The 24,234-nt window shown below is 39.1% G+C and overlaps 1 protein-coding gene across 9 annotated transcripts in view; it reads left to right on the plus strand.

Moving 5' to 3' along the window:
- The window catches only part of CACNA2D1 (calcium voltage-gated channel auxiliary subunit alpha2delta 1), a 930,857-nt gene that overhangs the window by 407,500 nt on the left and 499,123 nt on the right, over positions 1-24,234 (plus strand). For all 9 annotated transcript variants that reach the window (XM_077469518.1, XM_077469511.1, XM_077469509.1 and 6 more), the window contains exon 4: positions 18,062-18,121. In XM_077469518.1, coding sequence (XP_077325644.1) covers positions 18,062-18,121 — 60 coding nt within the window. The remainder of the gene's footprint in view (positions 1-18,061; positions 18,122-24,234) is intronic.

Below are 24,234 nucleotides of genomic sequence, written 5' to 3' on the forward strand. Positions count from 1 at the left end.
TGGAGCAGAGATCAGTGTTCACTAAAACAAAGCCCATCCCCCCACAGTTAGTGACACACCCCTAGGAACACTTAACCCCTACACTGCCACCCACTGGTTAACCCCTTCACTGCCAGTGTCATTTACACAGGAATCACTGCGTTTGTATAGCAGTGATTGCTGTATAAATGACAATGGTCCCAAAAATGTGTCAAAAATGTCAGATGTGTCCGCCATAATGTCGCAGTCACAATAAAAATCGCTGAGCCTCGCCATTACTAGTAAAAAAATGTTTTATATAAAAATGCCATAAAACGATCCCCTATTTTGTAAACGCTATAACTTTTGCGCAAACCAATCAATAATCGCTTATTGCGTTTTTTTTACCAAAAATATGTAGAAGAATACGTATCGGCCTAAACTGAGGGAAAACATTTTTTTTTATATATTTTTGGGGGATATTTATTATAACAAAAAGTAAAAAAGAATGCGTTTTTTTCAAAATTGTCGCTCTATTTATGTTTATAGCGCAAAAAATAAAAAATGCAGGGGTGATCAAATACCACCAAAAGAAATCTCTATTTGTGGGAAAAAAAGGACGTCAACTTTGTTTTGGAGCCACGTCGCACGACCGCGCAATTGTCAGTTAAAACGACGCAGTGCCGAATCGCAAAAAGTGGTCTGGTCTTAAGCCAGCAAAATGGTCCGGTCTGAAAGAGGTTAAAGTGCATCTAAGTGTATCTAAACCCAAGAACAAAAATTTAATGCATTTCAGCTTACTTTTCTTTAATGTGGCTGAATTCATTTTTTTTTTTCCACAATTTTTTCTACTTTATTCGCACCTGGTGATCTTGTCAGCAACACATTTCCTGTTCTAGGGTGTCACCCGTTGTACCTAAGGACAAGCAGCATTGTCACTCTAGAACAGAAGTGTGTTAGGATTATATAATATTTCCCCTTCTCCATAACTTAGAGGAAGATGTTTTGAAGTCAATGGAGATAGCAGGGAACCATGCTAACTAGTACCTGTCCATGAGGAAGACAGCACCGGACGTTATTAGCTCCCAAGATTTATGAATGAATAGCTGTTTTTTTTTTTTTCTTTACACTTGTCAAGCAGATATAACAAAATGCTTTTAAATGAATATTCAATAGAAAATAGAAAAGTGTGCAAATAGGTACATCTTATTGTTAGAGTTTACATACACTTTAAGGTTGATCCAAAGTAAAAAAGACTTGCCACGCTCACTCCCATGCTGCTCTGTAACACATAAACTTAAAGAAAACCTTTGTTGTGATAAATATGTAGGCTGCCATTGTTGACCTTCTTATGAACTTATTGTTGCTTGGCTGTTAAGCTGAGACAGTTGTTTAGGTACTTTTGGAGACTTTTGCCTAGAACAAGTATGCAAGTCATAAATTCTGAGTTTGTCTGACCTCCTGCTCTCTAACTCCATTGTCTGCTCATGCCATGCTCATCTCCAAGACCTCTCCAGAGCCTCTCCCATCCTCTGAAACTCCCTAGCCCAATCTGTCCAGCTATCTCCTAGTGTGTCCACTTTTAGGCGACCCCTGAAAACTCCTCCTAACCCTCTGGTATTGAATTGTATTGTTTCTATATTGTCTCGATTTGTATTTTGAAGCACTGCACAAACTATTGGCACTATATAAATCCTGAATAATAATATCACATATGAAACTCAGGAGTTCTGAATTTGTCTGAACATGATTGTTGTGGGTCAGTGACTCAGAATTAATTGAAATCAGAGACAGCCAGGCAACTAGCAATTTTTAGTAAAGCTTTCTTTTAGTAAGAGCCCTCTCCCATGGTGAACTTATGTGGTCTCCCTCCTTTTCCCAAATGAACAGCTGATTGTGGGTCATTTCCAGGTGGGGATATGGTGATAAGTCTGCTAGTTAATGCTTTTGCCTCATACAGGAGTCACCGTTGCCATGGCCAGACCTAGAATAGCAAATTATTAGTGACAGGTTGCAGGTATAAGTGCAATAAGTCTCTGATTTTGTTCATTTTTTAGGAAGCAAAATGGTGTAATTTAAATAATACCTTTACATACTTGAGCTGACAATTTGCGAAATATGCACATAAACAGATCTTACATGAAAAAGAATGCAATGCAAATTACGTTAAGTATGTCTAGGTAAGATGGATTATTTTAGTTATTTCTTGTATATGCCAATTCTATTACAATACAGTTTCAAACTGGCATCCATCAACATGTTTTAAAGTGGTGGTTCATTTGATCCAGACTTCCAGTATAATGGGCTGTTGCAGCCACAGACATAATTGTGAATTAAACTTCTCACCAAACCCTTTTCAATGCCCATTTTAGCTTCTGGATGCCACAGCTGAGCCAACCTTACCAGCACATATAAACAAGGTGACATTGTATGGGTCAGTGTCACGTTGAAGACCTTACTCCTACTTGTGGTACCCTATCTCCTTTCCCCTGTGGTGTCTCTTTAACTTTACAGATTTTGATAAAGTGGGTGAACGGAAAGAAATGTGTCCCCAAGAGGATGAATGACAGAACAGGGTATGGCTAAACTAAATTGAATGCCAAATGTTATATTTGAATTTAACATTTAAATAACATTTGTACTATACTCATTTATATTAGAAGATAAAGTTGACTGATTTTACCACACAAAGGACTTGGCATAAAATGCCATTGTTTTCTTTTATGCTTGCAAGTACTATACATATACTGTACAGCCTTACAATCAGGACAGGGTTGAGGGGGTTTGCTAGATAATTGCTATGTACTTTTCACCCTGAACAATATTACTTAGGCTTTGTTAGTATCTGATGCTATTTGACTACATTCCTTGAACTACCTTGTAATTATACAGTATTAGGTGAGGGATTTTTTAATTAAACACCTCTCTGTGAGAAAGATGATATATAATATAAACTAAAAAAACACTTCAAGAATATTAAATGATACACAAGTTTACTTTTTGTAACAGTTGTGAAGGTGTGGCAACATTTTAACAGAGGATGTGAATAATGTGTGTAATGTGGATGCTTTTACTATCAGTTTATTTTCAACATGTACAAATTTAGCTGCAGCATGCTCTAAAAAATAAAGACAAATTTTAATTGTTTACGCATGGGATTAAAGGGATGCTTTTTTACTGGATTCTATATAAAGAAGATGTTGTAACCGAACACAAAGTCTACGATGTAGAAGATATTTTGGGAACAGATGCAGACTCACATAAAGAAAAGTGATGGGACCTACCATGAAGCCAAACAATTACGAACACTGAACCTCATTTATAAAGGTGCCTAGAGAAGAAATAGTCTACACAGTGGGGTTGATTTACTAAAGTCAAATAGGCTGTTCACTTTGCAAAGGAAGTTTCACCCTGCAAGGGAATTTTCAAGCAGAACTTAGTTAATGAAGTGAAGCTCAGCTTACTTCCATTATCAAATCACATGGAAAAATACACACGCAAAAAACACAAGCAAAAATGTTTTATTTTATTTTTTTAAATCTCCTTGCACATGATTAGGTATTCTATGCTCCGTTAAACTTTACTACATTCTCTAAGCTCTGGGTCAAATTCCCTTGCATAAGTAGGTTGCTTAAGCACCAAAAAAAGGAAGGTAAAGTTACTGTGAGGGGTCGAACTGTACAGAGAGGAGAGATTGCAGGGTAGGTCCTGAAGGCAACTGTGGGATTAGGAAAAAGCTGGTTGGAAGTTTTCTGGTCTTAACGAAAACTCTGAGGCAAGACATCACATTGAATACAGGTAGAGGAAGTGAGTTCAAGGAAGCTCCCATTGAATGGATAATTATAATACAGTAACAAAAAAACAGACTATAGCATCCTGCAGAAATGTAAAACAGGATCAATGGACAGCCTAGGCTTCTACAGAATGAAAAAGGGTCACAGTAGCACTAAGCAACTACAAAGGTGGTACATGAGCTCCCTCTTATGTGCTCCTAATAATACAGAAAATGGAGGCAGGTATGTAAGGCACAAAGGTATGAGCCTTGTGAGGGTTAATCATGTTGCAATAGAGTCCAGGCACCTTGTAAACAATGGTGTCAGGGAATGCACTTCTTGCTGTAGAACTTTACATTGTTTTAGAATGCGCACGCCTGTGTCATGCTGAGTACAGAAAAAGTTTTGTCGCGCCAGGTTATCAGTAATTTTATAGGGAAACTGCATTTGTAGAGGATTTTGTTGTTCTGTAGTGTTTTAGTGAGAGGAGCCAGCTTTTTACTGTTAAGAGTCATCAGTTGTGAGAGATCTGCATAGAGAGATGCCAGCAACCTGTGCTGGTAAGGCTGGGCTTTGTTTAGCTGCTAACATAGCTCGTTCTCTGTCAGGAAAAAAAAGAATACACACTAATGCCCCGTACACAAGATCAGATTTTCCAACAACAAAACCATGGATTTTTTTCCAAAGGATGTTGGCTCAAACCTGTCTTGCATACACATGGTCAAACCAATGTTGGCCCAAAATTCCGAATGAGAGAACACGGTGATGTACAACACGTACAACAAGCCGAAAAGAAGGAAGTTCAATAGCCAGTGTGGCTCCTTCTGCTTGATTCAAAGCATGCATGAACTTTTGTGCAACGTACTTGTGTACACACGGTCGGACTTTCTGACAACAAGTTCTGTTGTCTGAAAATTTGAGAACCTGCTCTCAAACATTTGTATGTGAAAATTACGACAGAAAATGTTCAATGGAGCATACACACAGTCAAACTTTCTGACAACTAGCTCACATCGAACATTTGCCATCAGAAAATCCGACCGTGTGTATGCGGCATAAGACATACAGTAACTAGGAGTTAGGTTGGGTAGAAATTTAGGCTCATGGATTCTGTGTGCCCTATCTACACATAGCTCCAGGTCTGTTAGTGAGGGTACAAGGGTCTTCATGATAAGTTGGATCAGCCCCAGTAGATGATGGTGTGGTATGGATTCTGAAATGCCTCTGAATTTTATGTTATTACATCTGGGGTGGTGCTCCATATCCTCTGACTTGGTTTTAATTAATCTCAGAGTTGTGGTTTGTAAATGCAGCTACAAGCTCATTATGCACCACATAGATTTAAGATTCAATATGTTGGTATACGCTTAGTGTGATCCTGAGCAGTAAATTAGCTTAAAACATAGTGGTAAAGTCCATGTGCATTTCGATGAAAGCATTGTATCTTTTCTGGGATGGGATGATCAGAGACAGGGAAGTCCTCAATAGACGACAATGCAGGAGAGGATAATGCTGGCTGCTTTGAGTCAGTGTCTATGGGGCTGGGTAGCGAAGCAGCAGGATCCTCTGTCCTCATGAATTTTGTTTTGGGTGGACTTCTGGTCGTGGGTGTGGAGAGAGTGGAAGACTCCCCCTATGAGTTTGAGTCCCCAGCTGGCTGATGTGGCTGTGCAGGGTCGGGCTGAGAGGAGAGGTGCCGCTGGGCTCTGTGCTGGCTTGAACCAGCGCCATATTGGGCAGGTTGTGTTGCCGATGCCAGGAAGAAGTCTGGCAGTTTGTGAGGCTTCTTCTGCTTGTGGTGTATAGACATATCAAGCAGGTGTAACAGAGGAGGCTTGAGAGCAGGAAATAGCAGAGAAGCCTCCATTGTCTATAGAAGCCACTGAGGCAGAGAGGAGAGCAGAGCTTGGGATTACGCGGCCAATAATTCCACCAGCCAGACACTATTCTGCCTCCTTTTTTTAAAAATTGAATATGCCTAAGCTTCAGGGAGGTTTGTTTCCTTGATTATAGCTTGCTGCTGTCAGAGTTGGACATCCCAAAGTTTGCATACACTCTGAACGATTGGGCCTCAGTACATCTCCTTTAATATGTTTTCTTTAGTGTCCAGTTAGCCATCTGAGCCAGTGGCAAAGCTAAGGTCACATGGCTTTGAAGGTACATTTTAACAGAAAATAACTGTTGATGTACTATGCAGTCCCTAGCATGCTCATATACATGTTGTTTTTATTGCACATGTGAAAATCGTCAAATGGTCAGACATCAGATAACATAACATAATTGATAATTTGATAAGTTATATATTTGTTCAGAACAGAGCGTTGCTAGGCCCTGGCACCCAGGATCCATGCCTCAGGTCTCCCTCAAGATATGTATATACCTTCTATTGAGTATACAACTTTGCGTCATTGTATAATTTATCTACTTTTCAATGAATCTATTATTTATTTTGTAATTTAAATGTGACATTACAGTTTTTAGATCAATTCATTTATTTCAGTTAAAAAGATATTAGTCTTGGTTTTGGGAAAAAAAAAAAGATATTAGTCTTGGATTTGATCCAAACTTGTCACCCCGGTGACAGACTTTCAAGATGTTAATCTGTGTGCCCAGAGGTGCCCCTGGTCTATTGGGAGCTGGTTGAGAGGATTTATTCTATATACAAAGTGAGGACAAAGAAATAGTCATAGACATATCTGGTAGTATTTTCTCATTGCAGTTTTAAGACTGTACAATATTCCAACCAGTGCCCATTGCTACTGTATTTTTTTTTTCCCCTTGCCAATTGTGATTCTCAGAGCATCATGTACATCTGCTTCACAGACAGCTCAGGATAACAATATATTTAGATGTAAATAGCTAGTTTGGTGAACAGCATATTAAACTGTAACTTTGTTATATTCTGTTGATTGCCCATGGCGCCAAACATTTTATAGTTTTTTTTTTTTTTTTTCTAGTGTATAATGACAAAAATGTAATCTATACACTTTCCAATTTTCTTTTCTCTAATATGTATGCTTCTAAACTCGCAAGTAAATCATTGCATGGTTTGTTTGCAACTGTCAGATTGTTAGGGAGATAAAATCATTTACAATGAAAAAAAAAAAAAAAAAACGTTTGCTAGGAGACAGAAAACATTAATGGAAAAATCTTAATGATTCTTTAATTTTTCCTGTGAACAAAGTGTAACAATGACTGCTATTAAGACACAGCAACTAACCATCTGTTATCTCCCATCTTTCTGGGGAATATCGCAAGAGATATTCAGTCCTAATATAAAAAACACAGCTTTGTTCCAAGCAGTTTACTCTTTGTTATAGTGGCTACCCATTAATGGCAACTATTACATGTATGTGTTTTAAGATTGGGTATATGCATACCTGAAGCTGGATCTAAAAGTCCCAACACTAGAACTGCCCCGTGCACAAATAATATTTTGTTCTTTTTGTTTATTTTTGTTTTTGTTTTTTTGTTTTTTTTAGCAAAATAATGTGCTACTTTTTTACTATCTGTCAAGTTAAATTGTTAAGCCAAAGTGTTATGCCTGCAAATTATTCTGTATGTTATCAGGTAGTATGCTCCATACACACTGGCTTAAAAAAAAAAAAAACATTGCTTCTACAGGAGTTAGAAGCAGCAGCAGAAGCAGCTCAATGTTATCCTATGTGTCCATGTACATTAGGATGTTAAGAGGCATATTTGCGGTTTAACGTTTAGAGGCAGAGAAAAAAAAAAAAAACCTTCTGGTTCACGTTTCTGATTGGAGCTTGAAGGCAGAAAAAATGTAAAACTCTCCTAAACTCATCTAAACTTTGTACAAAAAATGGTCTATATGAGTGTTTTTTACTCCAGAGAGAACAGACTTTTTTTTAAGCCCAGTGTGCATGGAGCCTAATAGGTGCCTTATGGATGTCAGGGTGGGGCTTAAAATGTGCTTGAAGCATACCATCTATAAATAAATATATTATAATTAGTTGTAATAAATGTCATTCCAGTACAGTTAAAGCATTTGTTACCCCAACACCTCATATTCCTGATATGTGCCTGCTGTACCATGTATTGGTATGAGCACATATCCTGTTCTCTTATTTTGATTTTCTAAATGGGTTGTTTTATAAGGTGATCATTTACAATCAATTTAAGGATTGCTTTTGTATTTTGTGATGAGTACACATATTTCCATAGGTTTTAATTATTTACTTTGCTTTGTGTTATGGTTTAATTGCTAGTGTTGTATCAATTAGACACTATAATGAAACAATCATTTTTTGATTATATACTATTATGGTGTTATACAATATTAAAAATAAAATATGAATTTTGTATGTCCGTGTTTACAAAATAACTTTATTGTATTCTTGAACTACTAAAGATCAGCTTACAAATAAAGAGATGCACCAAACCAACTAGCTATGATATTTAGGTTTCAAGGATAAACAGGCTGCAAATTATCACAACGTTGAAGACTGAATTGTGTCTGAGCTTTATTTAAAAAAAAAAAACATATAAAAGAAAACAAAAAAAAAACTGTCTTTGCTTTGCTTTTGTGATGTCTTATCAAGTGTCAGCTCTCTAGGCTCTAGGGCAAGGGATGAGATAAAAAGAGATCTGTTGCCAATTTGACGATGAATAGCTTTCATGGAGTGATATTTTACTGATCTGATAACTTCACTATATACCATTCTGTCCACCTACACTTACATTTCATTATTAACCTGACAATGGAATATATTAAACCCTATTCTACATGTGAATAGACCTGTTGACCTGTCAATGTTTTATTCAGCAGTGTGTCAAAACATAGAATATGGGTATACACAGGAGAATTACTGGGCAGGTTACATCAGAATTTTGTCTTTCCCCAGCTTAAGGCTTCCTCATTTTCTTGATTATAGAAGTTGGACACCCCAAACTGTGCCCTCACTGTAAACTATGAAAACATATTATTCCTCAGTGCAGATGATTTATTATGTATTCTTTACAGATCAGTTTATTATCTGAGCCAGTGACATAGTAAAAGCCACAGGACCTTGGAGGTCAGAAAATAATTGTTGGTGGTACTATGTGGTCCTTGGCATGGTGATATTAATTGTTTGCTCCTTTTGAAGGCACCTATGAAGCTTGGTAGAAGTCAACATATCAGATACCATAATGTAATAATCTTTTGATAAATTTGTTTGAAAAGTTTATTCTTTAAATAATCTTAACACAGAGAATTAGTGACTGATATGCTTAGTATTTTCTTCTTTCCCATTGTAGTTTTAAGTCTTTCTACAGTTCATCCACTGCCCATTGCTAGTAAGTCTCCCTTCCCCTCCCACCCCACATATTTGTGAATCTCAGAACATCATCCACACCTGCTTCACAGACATCTCTTTATAACTATATATTTAGATGTAAATAGCTACTTTGGAAAAAGTGCATTAAAGTGTAGCTTTGTTTGTGATAGTCTGTTGATTGCCCATGGTTCCACATATCTTATGGCTTTTTTTTTCTGGTTGTATGTAATAACAAAAATGTAATCTGTATACTTTCCTATTTTCTCTTCTAATATATATGCTTTATGCCATGGTTGTTTTCAAAGGGGAAAAACTAAGCTATAGGTATTCCATTTAAAAAGATACTTCAGTCCAATTTAGCTTTGACCCCACCCCCACAGACCACCATCTTCATTAGTTTGGCATATGCGTAAATGTGTCAAAGGCTCTGCCTGGCCTTTGGCAAAGCCCTGCGGCACATGCATATGCATGGGGAGGTGGTTTTGTGCATGCACAAAAACTCTAATGCCTGGTATACACAAGCGGACTTTCTGGCAGAAAAGGTCAGACAAAATCATTTCATCGGATATTCCAATCCTGTGTGGACTTCATCTGACTTTTTTTTTTAAAACATTGTGATGGACCTAGAAATAGAACATGTTTTAAATCTTTCCGACGGAATCAATTTCTATCGGGAAACCGTTCGTCTGTATGCTATTCCGACGGACCAAATACGATGCAAGGGCAGCTATTGGCTACTGGCTGTTGAACTTCCTTTTCTAGTCCTGTCGTACATGATCACATTCTAAATGAACGGACTTTGGTGTGATCGTGTGTAGGCAAGTCCATTTCAGCGGAACTCCGTCGGAAAGACCATCAGAGTTCATTCTGACGGAAAGTCCGATCGTGTGTATGTGATATTAGTGTTAGTACTTCTCTGTGTTGGTGAACCCTGCACATGTGCAAATGTACTGCAGGGCTCTGCTGAGGCCCAAACATGTATGCATGTGAAGAAGGAGGTGAACTTTATTCTTGTCTAGGTATGAAAGGCAAAAGTGCTGAAATGCTTGAAAAAAAATCATATATAAAAGTGAGGGAAGGCAGGAAAAAATATGGCTCATTTGAGTGGAAGTAAGAAAGATTAGGGTAGAGATAAGGGAATTCAAAGTCTTGATAAAGCTACTGAGAACCTTCTAATTGCTTATTGCCTGGCTATTATACTGGTCCTCTGGCTGCAGTGCTTTTTTAAACACTGACCTGGAACTATTATTATTATTATTATACAGGTTTTATATAGCGCCAACAGTTTGCCCAGCGCTTTAAAACATGAGGTTACATTACAATTTGGTACAAGAGGATTCAGAGGGCCCTGCTCATTAGAGCTTACAATCTAAAAAGGAAGGGTCAATTGATACAAGAGGTAATAGCTGTGGGGGGGTGAGCTGATGGAGGAAGTAAAACAGTGTTAGTTAGAAACAGGATAGGCTTCTTTGAAGAGAAGGGTTTTCAGGGAACTAGTAAATAGATTATTAAAATCAGAGAAATGTCTGGATGCTGTGTTTTGATCAATGTGACAGTCAAGCAACTAGCATATTTGAAGGGAAGATCAGTATTTGAATTGTACACAAGTGACTCACTTGAGTTGTTACCGTCACATTTGTAAACATCCCTAGCTGCAAACATCCAAATCTACGCCACACAAAATTCTCTGTATGGCAATATGAGATGTTCTACAGCCATAAATGTCATTTTCGGTCTGAATGTATCGGTTCATTACTGTTCTATGACTGATGACAAACACCTGCAACAAAAGAAGAAAAATACATATATAGCTGTCTAACAGCTGCAGGATGTAGGGGACGGTATGCCTGGGAATGGCCATAAAAATGATATGGTGTTCAAAACTCAAGCTGACTGATCGCCACTGGCAGCAACACCAATAAAAGGGAGATGGGAAAGGGGTTCTTTTATTGTGATTACATGTGCACTTTATTAGGCTTCTTGCACACAGATGTAATAATTCCCTGATGTTTATACATGGGATCTTGCTGGCAGGGATAGGAGAAAGACCCCGAGTAAAGAATGAAAGTTGTGTCTTTTAAAGTCTTTGTGATTGCACATGTACATACAGGTGTGTAAATATGTGTACATGTATATACCTGTAAAATTCTTCTTCATCCTTTTCTAGCTACCAGTGTTTCAGTTTACGTATATATATGCTCATGTGTACTTGTGTATAAATGTGTATAGGCATAATCTATACTCAAACATACATTTATCTGTTTTTAAATGGCTCTGAATGCACTTCTCCATTACATATCTGTGCAACAATGAGGCGTTAGAAGGCTAGAGAGTGGAATAAAAAAATCTATAGACAAGTAAAGACTTTTAAAACTTTCTCTAAACTTCACAAATCATGTTAACATGATATGTTTTGTTAAATAATTGCAGATTGTAAGGGGCAGAACAGGTTGTGGCTACTGAGTGATATTTGCTATATTTGTCTAGCCATTGCATGCTTGATCATAACACAAAAAAAGGCAAAAATAGTTTTTATGACTATTTGTTTAATGATTTATTTCCATGAGTAATGTAGCTTGCACACAATGGGTGTTATTTACTAAAGGAAAATCCACTTTGCACTGAAAGTGCACTTGGAAGTAAAGTTGCTGTAGATCTGAGGGGGACATGCAAGGAAAATAAAAAAACAGCATTTTAGCTTGCACATGATTGGATGATAAAATCAGCAGAGCTTCCACTCATTTCAGATCTACCCCTTAGATTTAGAGAAACTGCACTTCCAAGTGCACTTTCAGTTCAAAGTGGATTTGCCTTTCGTAAATAACCCCCAATGTGCTATAATGGTAAAACATTTTTGGCACAATGGTTTATTATCAAAATCCTGAAAGGATCAAAGAATATTATAACAAATACAATATATACAAGGTGTCTTCTCTAAGAATAATGGGAAGTAATCAGAAATAAATATATCTACATATACATGCATACTTAATAATACACATAAATACCTGTTTTATCTGCAACATATTTGTGATTTCATATAGTGAGTCTTGTGATCCAGGCACCCCTACCAGACAGCAAAGTTAAAGCGGGAGTCCACCGGGACTCCGCGTTTTTTTTTTTTTTTTTTTTAAAAGCCAGCAGCTACAAATACTGCAGCTGCTGACTTTTAAATAGTGACACTTACCTGTCCAGCGCGCCCGCGATGTCGGCACCCGAAGCCGATCGCTCGCTCGGCTGCCGGGTCCCGCCGCCATCTTGGGTATGGGAATCAGGAAATGGAGCCTTTCGGCTTCATTTCCCGGTTCCCTACTGCGCATGCGCGAGCCGCGCGGCGCAATCCGGACGGTCCCCGCTGCCTCTGGGAGCTGTGTGTTTCCCAGCAGGCAGCGGGGCACTTGCTGAAGGGGGCGGGCGCTTGCGGAACGGGGGCGTAACCTACGCTCGTTCCGCAGAGAGCTAGCCCGGAAGTGGGTGCAGTTACCTGGATTATCCAGGTAACTGCACCCCCCTCCCCCCTGAAAGGTGCCGATTGTGGCGCCGGAGGGGGGGGGGATTCCGATGAGCGGAGGTCCATTTTAGGGTGGACCTCCGCTTTAAGCTAGTGGAAATACTGCAGTTTTAAAACAATGGCATAAATAAAGAGCTTCTATGTGTTATGTGTGTTCCCTGACAATCCTGTGCAATACAATAGTATTTGATTGTCTACGCTAAAGGGTTTACAAGAAAGTAATGTCTTCCATGTCTTCCCTCAGTCAAAGCAACCTCCACACAGTAAGAAAGCACTCCATGGGAGCACATTTAACCCTTTTTATCGTGTCTGCTGTTAACCCCTTCCATGCCAGTGTCATTAGTACAGTGACAGTACATTTTTTGGCACCGATCACTGTATTAGTGTCACTGGTCTCCAAAAGTGTCAGAAGTGTCGGGTGCCCGAATCGTCTGCAGCAATGTTGCAGTCCCACTAAAAATTGCTGATTGCCGCCATTACTAGTAAAAAATAAAAATAAATTCCATAAATATATCGTATAGTTTGTAGATGCTACAACTTTTGCACAAACCAATCAATATACGCTTATTGGGATTTTGTTTTTGTTTTTTTTCGCAGAATACATATTGGCCTAAATTCATGAATAAATTCGATTTTTATTTTACATTTTATTGGATATGTTTCATAGCATAAAGTAAAAAAAAAGGTGATCAAATAGCACCAAAAGATAGCTCTATTTGTGGGGGGGAAAAAAAGGACATCATAATGACTGCACAATTGTCAGTTAAAGTAACACAGTGCCATGTTGCAAAAAATGGCCTGATCATGAAGGGGGGTAAACCTTTACGGGTCTGAAGTGGTTAAACAAGAGTTTAGTGGCAGTTTAAAACATTGCCAATATCTCCATTTTTATCCAGATTGAAATTGAAGTACCCACACAGCAATAAGAACATTTAGGTCCACATTAGGGGACAGTTGCTGTGTTAGCCCTTGTACACACGGTCGCAGAATCCGTCGGAATGTGTCCTATCGGACCGTGTCGTCGGCTAATCCGACTGTGTGTGGTATGCATTGGACTGATTCCGTCTGAATATCCATCGGACCCAATTTTCCAACATGTTGGAAATATTTCCCGATCAACTGGGCCGATCGGACATACTCCAATCATGTGTAGAGAATTTTGATCGGACCAAGTGCCACGCATGCTCAGATCAAATTCCTACATCAAAGCTATTGGCTACTAGCCTGAATGTAGTCCCATCGTAACGAAATTACGTCATCACGTTCTGAAAGATCGGATTTTTCGCCAACTTTGTCTGACCGTGTGTATGCAACAGTTTCGGACAAGATCCGACGGACAAAATCCGACGGGCAAAATACGACGGATTTGGTTGTGGAAATCTCCGACTGTGTGTACAGGGGCTTATACAAACCTACTGCATACCAGTGTATGTTATATGTTGGCAGGTTTACATGTTTGCATGCTCAGAAATGTGTGTCGTGTAGTAAAAAATTGTGATCTGCGTATGGAAACAAGCTTGTTTTTGAATAACAAGCACTATAAAAGGAATGAGTTCACTATACGTAGGTTATACCAATGGATGACTATTTGTTTGTTACATCTGTAGATGAAAACTAGTTTTATTGCATGCTATTATAAACACACATTTTGCAAGTTCCCTTTATAAAAGCTGGTTATTACTAAATGTCAGCCAGTATTAGTCTGATAAAAGGAGTGTTTTGGTAGGTCTCTTAATGGCTGTATTTACTGAGGTTGAGTTACTAAAAGACAAATTTGCAAGGAAATAACCAGCACAGTTTAGTGAATGAGGTAAAGCTCTGCTGAATTCCATCGACAATCATGTACAAGCAAAAATGCTGTTTCATTTTTTTTTATATATATTCCTTGCATGCGATTGGGTATTTTTTTGGAAAGTGAAAATAGGCTCTGGGGGAACATTCCCTTGTAAAGTTAACAGCCTATTTGCCTTTGTAAATAAACCTCATTGTGTAGCATTATTGGTGGATCTTGATCATGAACTGGAAGGTTAATCAAAGTGCAGACAAGAATAAGGCAGGCCATGTCTCATGCCATTTTCTTTTCTTCCACCACAGTTGGAAGAAAAGAAAATTGCTTGATCAGTCATTGACATGCATCGTTAACATGCTTAGCAGACACTTAACCGTCTTTTTGGTAACTGTCAGCAGCCATCTATGTTAACTGTTCTTTCAGAATTATAGCAAATTAGCATCAGATGCTTCTGTTCCAATTGCCCTAAATTATAACTAAAGGCAACACTTCTTTTTAGTTTTCGGTAGAGTAGAGAAGGACTAGGACATCTACCAGGTTTTTATTGCTGTCTGTATCCCTATTGGGGTGATTCACCCTCTCTGTTTGCCCTGCTTACTATTATCATCAAAACTGAAAGAAAATCCCACGTTGTAGGTTGCCACCAGAACAGGAGTAGAGAGGACACACTTTATGGTGCCCCTAGTGACAACCTGAGATTCCTTTACTTTGGGGATTGCCATTCATTTCCTGTTTTGGCTTTGGAACAGGAAGTGAAGGGAAATCTTCTTAATGGGACACAGATATATAAAAAATAAAATAAAAATAGGGGGTTATAATTTTTTCCTACTCTATTCAAAATGGAAAAATAAAATGCCTTTGGTTCTACTTTAAATTACAGGTTTTGGGATGTATCCACAAGCTTTAATACCCGCTGAACATTGCATGCATGTTTCCAGCACTCAAAACAAAGCATAGATATGCAAGCATTTTCTCAATTGCACATGGGTCTTAAAGCGGGAGTCCACCGGGACTCCGCGTTTTTTTTTTTTTTAAAAAGCCAGCAGCTACAAATACTGCAGCTGCTGACTTTTAAAATAGTGACACTTACCTGTCCAGCGCGCCCGCGATGTCGGCACCCGAAGCCGATCTCTAGATCGACACTCGAGTGCTGCCGCCGCCATCTTGGGTATGGGAATCAGGAAATGGAGCCTTTCGGCTTCATTTCCCGGTTCCCTACTGTGCATGCGCGAGCCGCGCTGCGCAATGAGGACGGTCCCCGCTGCCTCTGGGATCTGTGTGTTTCCCAGCAGGCAGCGGGGCACTTGCGGGAAGGGGCGGGCACTTGCGGAAAGGGGCGTAAGTTACGCCCCTTTCCGCAGAGAGCTATCCCGGAAGTGGGTGCAGTTAGCTGGATTATCCAGGTAACTGCACCCCCCCTCCCCCCTGAAAGGTGCCGATTGTGGCACCGGAGGGGGGGAGGGTTCCGATGAGCGGAAGGTCCACTTTAGGGTGGACCTCCGCTTTAATACCCTTACAGTTTACTTATGTTTTTAAGATTTGGGAAGTGACTTTTTTTAACACCTATGTAATATGTCTTGCTTTTGTATAATATTCTGTAAATATATGGAATTTTTTTCATAACTTGACAACATTATTTGGTGTCTTCAGCTTTAATAATTAAAGTGTAATATATATATATATATATATATATATATATATATATATATATATATATATATATATAGATATATATATATATATATATATATATATATATATATATATATATATATATATAGATATAGATATATATATATATATATATATATATATATATATATATATATATATATATATATATATATATATATATATATTATTGTCACCAAAGTTGACAGCTGTTTTATATAACTAGTTCTAGGGTATGATCACACACAATCCATACTTTAAATTTATACAGTGGGATCTCGCCATGACGCCATGTTGGTCAAGTAATCCTGCCACAGGTAAAAGTACACCAGAGAGATAAATGCTAACACACAACTTACCCTTTCCTATGAAGTCACTCCCTTGCTAGCCGTACCAGCAAGATGTCAGTCTCTTACTGCTTCCTTGATAGCCAGTGAGATTTTACAGCATCCCAGGCTAGCAAGGAGCATTGAGTGTTGAGTCATCATTGAATAGTTTTTTTTTTCTTTCATATAAAGAAAATTAGTCTTGACTGGGTATTTTTAATAATATCCATGTCCCTTGGGAGCAAAGTGTACGTTCATAAAACTGTAAAACAAAAAAACATAAAAGTATCAAGTAACAAAGTCTTTAGGTTTTTTCTCACATTCCTAACAGTACCCTTTTATCAGAAGAAGCCATATTAATAAAACACCCATTTATATTGCAGAAAGTGCTCTTTAAAAACATGATTATACTAAATTATGATTACATAATAATAAATGGCTAATGCTATCAAAATAAATGGAATATGCTGCCCTCAGTCTACTTTACATATTGCATTTGTTTATGCTCATAGAACAATGCTTACATTGGCAACAACTAATTGTATTTGTTTCTTCATATTCAGTGTAGTTTTATGCATTTTTTTTTTGGTGTTATTTTATTAAGCCACTACAAAGTACAACCACATAATCTAAACTGTTTCATGTACAAGATAAAAAGGTCACCCTATCTATCAGTAACCTACTTATGTACCAAACTTCTGTAAAATTGTACATTGATTTTTTTTTTTTCCCATGACAGAAGGGAGCCACTGCTTGCTAATCAGGAAAATACTGATTTAATAAACTGTTCAATAACCGCCCATAGTAGAATATTATTGTGTGAATAAGAATTCTAAATTCAGGACAAATCTCATATTCTCTTGTATAATAGCAGAATATATCTGGAATCTATTATCCATAACTTTTGACAAATTAATAAAGTGGAAACTGCACAAGGGCTGTTAATGGTGACAAACCTTGAAGGTCATAGGGCACTATCTATTCTAATTTATCTTTTTCCTGTAACATTTCAGCCTATTACACTTTAACTTTAGCAAACACTATCGTGTGTCCACCAACAGAGTTTCTTATCTCTATATTACAATTAGGCATTCACCTTTTTACTGTATTTTAACATTGGTGAGTCCCATGTGTTTAAGAAAATGTTTTTTTAGAATTGTTTTATATATATATATATACATAATTTTGTTTTCATTTCATTTTTATTTGTTTAACAGCTTGTACTAAAATGAATTGTTGGTGGGGAGATACCATATATCACTGTTTATTACATACATATGGTACATAACTGAGTATTTACAATGTAAATTTTAACTATGAAGAAATGTTGAATATTGAAAAATTATGGGATGGACATACATTTTCACGTTTCAATTGTGTTTGATGTAAACTACTGTCGCTCCCTGTGTTCCAAAAGACAAGTCAGGGTTATTATACTGATTTGCATGTGACTGCCCATGCAACACAGGAGAATATTTATTTACTTTACACTGCATCCATTTCCATTTCATCAATGTGACTATACAGAATTGTTTTTTTTTGTTAATTTGTGGGCCTAGCAATATTCTACAGAACTATAATAATATAAATATGGATTTTGTATTTTGCACGTCATATGGATACATTTCTCTTTAACACATTTGTGAATACTACTTTCATTATTTTTGACATCGTGCTATATGTCAACCTTTGGAAACCTTACATTTTTATTTTAGTTTTCAAAATAAAATAATGAATATATTTCTTATTTTTAGCACCTTGCAGAGAAAGCAGAGGAGATACAAGGACTACATCAATGGAGAGATGACTTTGGGGTAAGCCTATATTTATTTATTTAGTACATATTGTTAAAGATCCACCTCCCCCCCCCCCCCCCATCTGGGGGTTGATTTATGTTTTGTATATATGTATGCCTTTAAATTGCCTTGTGCATCATCAATGTTAAATGTTTTATGAACTGTGTTTATATCATGAATATTTGGTTCACTAAGTTGCCTTAAAACAAATGTAGACTACAGCATCAGTCCATGTAGCCATGTATTGCTGCATATCTCTGCACTGTATATCTACAGCATATTTTCTTTTTCTGCCATTGACCATATTTGCTTTTGCAACATGCAAGTCTAGTAACTTGTAAAAACTACATGTAGCACTGCATTGGATCTTAAGTAAATTACACTTTTTGAGGAGGATACAGGCATCCTGATAGTGTCATCTTATATAAGTCAGTTTGATCAAAATTTACCTGGTTTAGCAGGGACTGGTGTAATCTCGATTCATGTATGGGCAGAGAGGTTGTACAGAAGTCAATCTACTGACTGACTTCTATACAATTATCCCAGTTTTCCTACGTGATCAGCGCCATCATTGCTATAGTCAGCAGTGTTGATTGGTGTACTCTGATAGTGCCCTCTGAACAAGACAACAGGGTAGATTTTATTGCACTGTGATTCAGAGCAACACAGCCCCATCATGTGTACAACCCCATCCACTGCCTTTGCAGCTTAGGGGGAAGGGGTTGCGGGGCAGTAAAAATGCAACTCAGGGACCCTCGTGCCTTTGGGCTGCTCATAAGGCGGTTCTCAGGGGACACCTTATCCAAATTGCTTCTCAAATTAACAAAGCACAAAAATCTGATATTGTGAGATTGGAGCAGGACTTTGCGGCCCTATCTAAAAGGCACAAGGCTCGCCCCTCCGAGGTTCCCATCTCGGACCTGGATGCAGCTCGTACTTCTTTGAACCTAGCACTCACTACTAGAGCTGAAAAATGGATCCGCTGGAATCAATCCCGTTTTTACTGCCAGGGAGATCGGATAGGTACACTTTTAGCTCGTCGACTTTCTCCAAAAATCAAACACACTGCTCTCCCTAAAATCAAAATAAATGGTAGTACCCTCTCCCAAAATCCGCAACGCATAATGGAACAATTCCATTCTTTCTACCAATCCCTCTATAGTAATAAAGACTGCCCAACGCAAGCGCAGGTCGATACGGTACAAAACCCAATTTTGAAATCTTCCCATCGCCAAATCTTAGATGCCCCTATCTCACAGGAGGAAGTCTGTGCTGTGATCAAAAAATTAAAACCCCACTCTGCTCCTGGCCCAGATGGTTTCTCTATACCTTACTACAAATCCTTTTCCACCACTCTAGCCCCATTCCTTGCTCGTTTTTTCAATGAGCTCCGGAGAGGGGGTACCTTAGAAGCTTCTTCTAATATGGCATATGTAACGGTTATTCCTAAACCTGACAAGGACCCTAGTGCTGTCTCCAACTACAGACCAATTTCCCTCATTAACAATGATCTAAAGATTCTGACTAAGATCCTTGCAGACCGCCTGGCCTCTTTCATTAGTCTGTATATCCATAAGGACCAGGTATGCTTTATCCCAGGCCGAGAGGGCTCTGACCAGACGCGCAGAGCCATTGACCTGATTTCTATCCTAAACTCCAACTGGGACAAAGGAGCTCCTCGACAAGGCTGTTTGCTTTCCTTGGACCTACAAAAAGCATTTGATTCTATTAACTGGTCGTTCATCTTTTCCACTTTACAACGTTGGGGCTTTGGTGAGCATTTTCTCAATGTTCTGAGGGCCCTCTACTCAACCCCTTCGGCCCAGGTACGTCTGCGGGGATTTTACTCTGAGTCTTTCCCTATCTTACGGGGGACGAGACAAGGCTGTCCTCTATCCCCTCTTATCTTCGCTATAGCGATTGAATCTCTGGCGATTTCTATTAGGAACAACCTCAATATCAAAGGTATATCTTGTGGCTCCCAAACTCACAAATGCGCACTGTTTGCGGATGACATCCTACTTTTTGTATCCTCTCCCCTCACAACGCTCCCTAACTTATGCCGCCTATTAGATGACTTTGGCTTGGTATCTGGCCTCAAGGTTAACTACAGCAAATCTCAAGCACTTAACATTAATCTTGCAGACTCACTCATCTCTAGGCTTCGAGATAGCTTTAAACTCTCATGGACCAACTCATTTATTACATATTTGGGAATAAAACTAACACCAAAGATAGACCTCCTCTACCAAGCTAATTACCCGCCGCTGTACAAAACATTAGAGAAAGATCTCCTAAAGTGGTCGGGTCTTCCCATGACTTGGCTAGGAAGGATCAATGCCATCAAAATGACCTTACTCCCGCGTATCCTTTACTATTTTAGAACCCTTCCGATACCAATAATTAAAAACCACCTTGGGCTCTTCCAAGCCAAGGTCATCAAATTTATTTGGGGGAAGGGTGGACGCAGACTGGCTAAGTCGGTCCTATATCGATCAAGGACAGAGGGGGGACTGGGCCTGCCAAACTTTCTTTGGTATTTCCAAGCAGCTCAACTTTCACAGCTCTCCAGAATCTACTCCCGATGGGAACACCCTGACTGGATACACATTGAGAGATTGGCAGTCCCGCTTCATACCCTCGATTTCCTTCTATGGAGCCCCAAAAAATCTAGACCCCCGATCATGTCGCCGACGCTATCCCATTCATTCACTTTGTGGGACTCCATCAAGGGCAATGCACACCTAATTTCTTCTTTAGAACCCCTGAAACACTTATTTCACAACCCAGACTTCCACCCGGGCCTAGACATCAAAGCGTTCCAGTGGTGGCTAGACAAAGGGCTCTACAGAATAGGTCACTTTCTCAGACCTTTAGGCCCCCTAACGAAGGCCTATTGTGTCAGTAAACTGGACATGCCCAGATCTGAATTCTTCAGATTTACACAGATATCCGCATTTCTTCACAAAAAATATAGATCCCTCCCAGACGTTCCACAAATTACCCCTTATGAACAATGGTGTGGGCAAGGCATCGAGCAGAGGGGTGGGATCTCACTGGTTTACAGGGCACTCTCGGGTAAACAGTCCAAAACCTCTTACATGTTGGCCTGGGAAGATGACTTAGCCCAATCTTGGGACCTGGAGACTTGGCAAAGGAATTTTTCCTACTCATACAAGGGCATCATGAATACCGGTCTCATAGAAGCGAGCATTAAAGTACTTACCAGGTGGTACTTAGTACCCACGAAACTTGCTCACATCTTCCCGTCCACATCTCCTCTATGTTTCAGGGGCTGTAACCTTAGAGGTGATATGCTTCATGTTTGGTGGTCCTGCCCCAGAGTGCGACATTTCTGGCGTAAAATTTTTTCCTGGATAAGCACTATTACCTCACAGACTATCGTACCATCCCCCCTCATTGCACTTCTCAACTTCCCAGTCTCGGGAACGCCTCATCCACTTTATTTTACTGGGTGCCAAACTCACCCTAGCAAAAGCCTGGAAAACGCCTAATGTTTCACCCAGAGCAGCAAAGAAAAAAATTTCCTGGATCATGAACCAAGAAAAAATGGCCGGTGTAATCCTGGATCGTTCTGAGAAATTCTATCACACTTGGGAACCTTGGGCATCTTTTGTTGGGATCACCCTTCCACATTGAAATAGCTGTACTACTGGCTGTGGCTCACTTCTCCAGATGACCTTCTACACCGCCCTCTACCTCCTTTTATACTCTTCTACGCTACTTGTCCTTTTCCTTTACCCTTCCTCTACCTTTCCTGCTCTTATTTTCTTTGTCTATTCTTTTTTCCTCCTATACTCCCTTTTCCCCTTCCTGTAGGGGATGCTCCTTTTGATTGCAAATATTCTTTGTGATTAGTTAACAATTCACTTATTGGATTTCCTAGTCCATACACTGCAAGGAAATTTTCTTTTGTTCTACTATGTTCTTTTGCTCTCCCTCCCAGAAATTGAGTATATATCGCGTGTGCCTTATTCAGTTACATAATTCAAAGTTCTCACTTGAGCTATTTCGTTTACAGAACCAATGTAGTTTGTTGGCCAGTCCCTTTCGCTGGGGGGTGGGGGGGGGGGCCCTGGGGAGGTACCCAGTCGCAGTGTGATCCCATTTGGGGCGGCAGGGCGATCTTCCCTGGGCCCGCCTCGGCCTCTGGTGGAAGGTGCTGTGGAGGGATTTACGGGTCCCCGTGACTTAAGGTGGGGCCTCGTTGACCCTTTGTTATCGAACGTATCTTTGCTATCACGCGCTCTCATTCTCGGGCTGGTCCAGGTTTATTCTCTTATCTCCTATATTGCAACCTTGGTCTGGGGGGGGGGGTATGTTTTTCTTACTTGTTTTCTCCTTATATGCTTTACCAGTATGATGCATATGTCTTTTAGGGGGCGTCTTGCCCTACTATTACTTATTATTGACATGTTTTGTAATCTGTTACTTTACTTAATAACAATAAAAATCTATTGAAACGAAAAATGCAACTCAGCTGCATTTTTTAACCCCCCAAGGCCTTATTCTGTATAAAGTTCTTCCAAACATCTTTTCTATACTTAACCACTTTCCGCCTGCGATATAGCTGATGGAGATGGCTAGAGCATGTGTCCCCAGTTCAAGGACATCCTCCCGTGTACGGGCTTCCCTCGTGCCCCCTGGGGCACACATCAATATTTACATAGTTAGACAGGTTGAAAAATGACCATCTAGTTCAACCATAAAAATGAATAAATAAATAACAAATAATATCATACAATCCCATGTATCCAATCCTATACCCACAGTTAATCCAGAGGAAGCGTAAAACCCCAGCAAAGCATGATACAATTTGCTACAGCAGGGGGAAAACATTCCTTCCTGATCCTCCAAGAGGCAATCAGATTTTCCTTGGATATACCTATATATGTTAGGACCCAATTATATCATGTGCATTTAGGAAACAATCCAGGCCTTTCTTAAAGCAATTTACTGAGCTGGCCAGAACAAACTCTGGAGGGAGTATTTTCCACATTTTCACAGCTCTTACTATGAAGAAACATTTACATATTTTGAGATGAAATCTATTTTATGATCTACCAAAACACCTACTGTAGACCCTTCTCCACTAGGGATCCCCCCAGTTGTACTCCCCCTAGTATGTATGATGCATGCATATTCTTATCACCCAAGTGGATAACTTTACATTTATCAACATTAAACCTCATCTGCCACATAGTCGCTTAATTAGAGAGCGCATTGAGGTTGGCTTGTAAATTGGAGACGTCCTGTAAGGATGTTATTCCACTGCATAGTTTGGTGTCATCTGCAAAGACTGAAATGGTACTTTTAATCCCAGACCCTATAATATTTATAAACATATTAAAAAGTAAGGGTCCCAACACTGAACCTTGTGGTACACCACTGATAACCTTAGACCATTCAGAGTAATATATTATAATATAATATATTAAAAAGTAAGGGTCCCAACACTGAACGTTGGGGTACACCACTGATAACCTTAGACCATTCAAAGTAAGAATCATTAACCACTACTCTCTGAATTTGGTCTTTTAGCCAATTTTCTATCCATTTTTAAACTGATATTCCCAAGAATGTAGACTTTACCTTACACATTAGCCATGTGTGCGGAACTGTATCAAACACTTTGGCAAGATCCAAGTATACCACATCCACAGCCATCTTTGTCCAAGATTTCAATTACCTCTTCAGAAAAATAAATCAGATTTGTTTGAGTCAAGTGCGCTTTGTGACCACTGTGTGCTTTGGACACAGCTTATAACAGATTGGGGCAAGGGACCAATCATGGTGGCCCTTAACTATGTGATTAGCTGGGTCCAATCACTTCTGTCACATTGTAAACAGAGGTTTGCTGGTTATCTGCCCTTATGATCTCTCCCTTCCTCACACAGAGACAGTGTGTGAGGAAAGGAGAGCTGAATTGTGGGGGCACAGTGAGTAGCATTTACACTGATAATCAGTGCAGCCCCATCAGTGCCTATCAATTCCTCCTCATCAGTGCCCATTAGTGAAGAAACATTTATAACAGAAACTAGGAAAAACTTTTTTTTTTCAAAATGATTGGTCTTTTTTTTCTTTATTTAGCAACCACCCAGTAGTAATTA

This window comes from Lithobates pipiens, unplaced genomic scaffold, assembly GCF_037356315.1.
Source record: "Lithobates pipiens isolate NorthernLeopardFrog02 unplaced genomic scaffold, aLitPip1_a1.2 Scaffold_8, whole genome shotgun sequence".
NCBI lineage: Eukaryota > Metazoa > Chordata > Amphibia > Anura > Ranidae > Lithobates > Lithobates pipiens.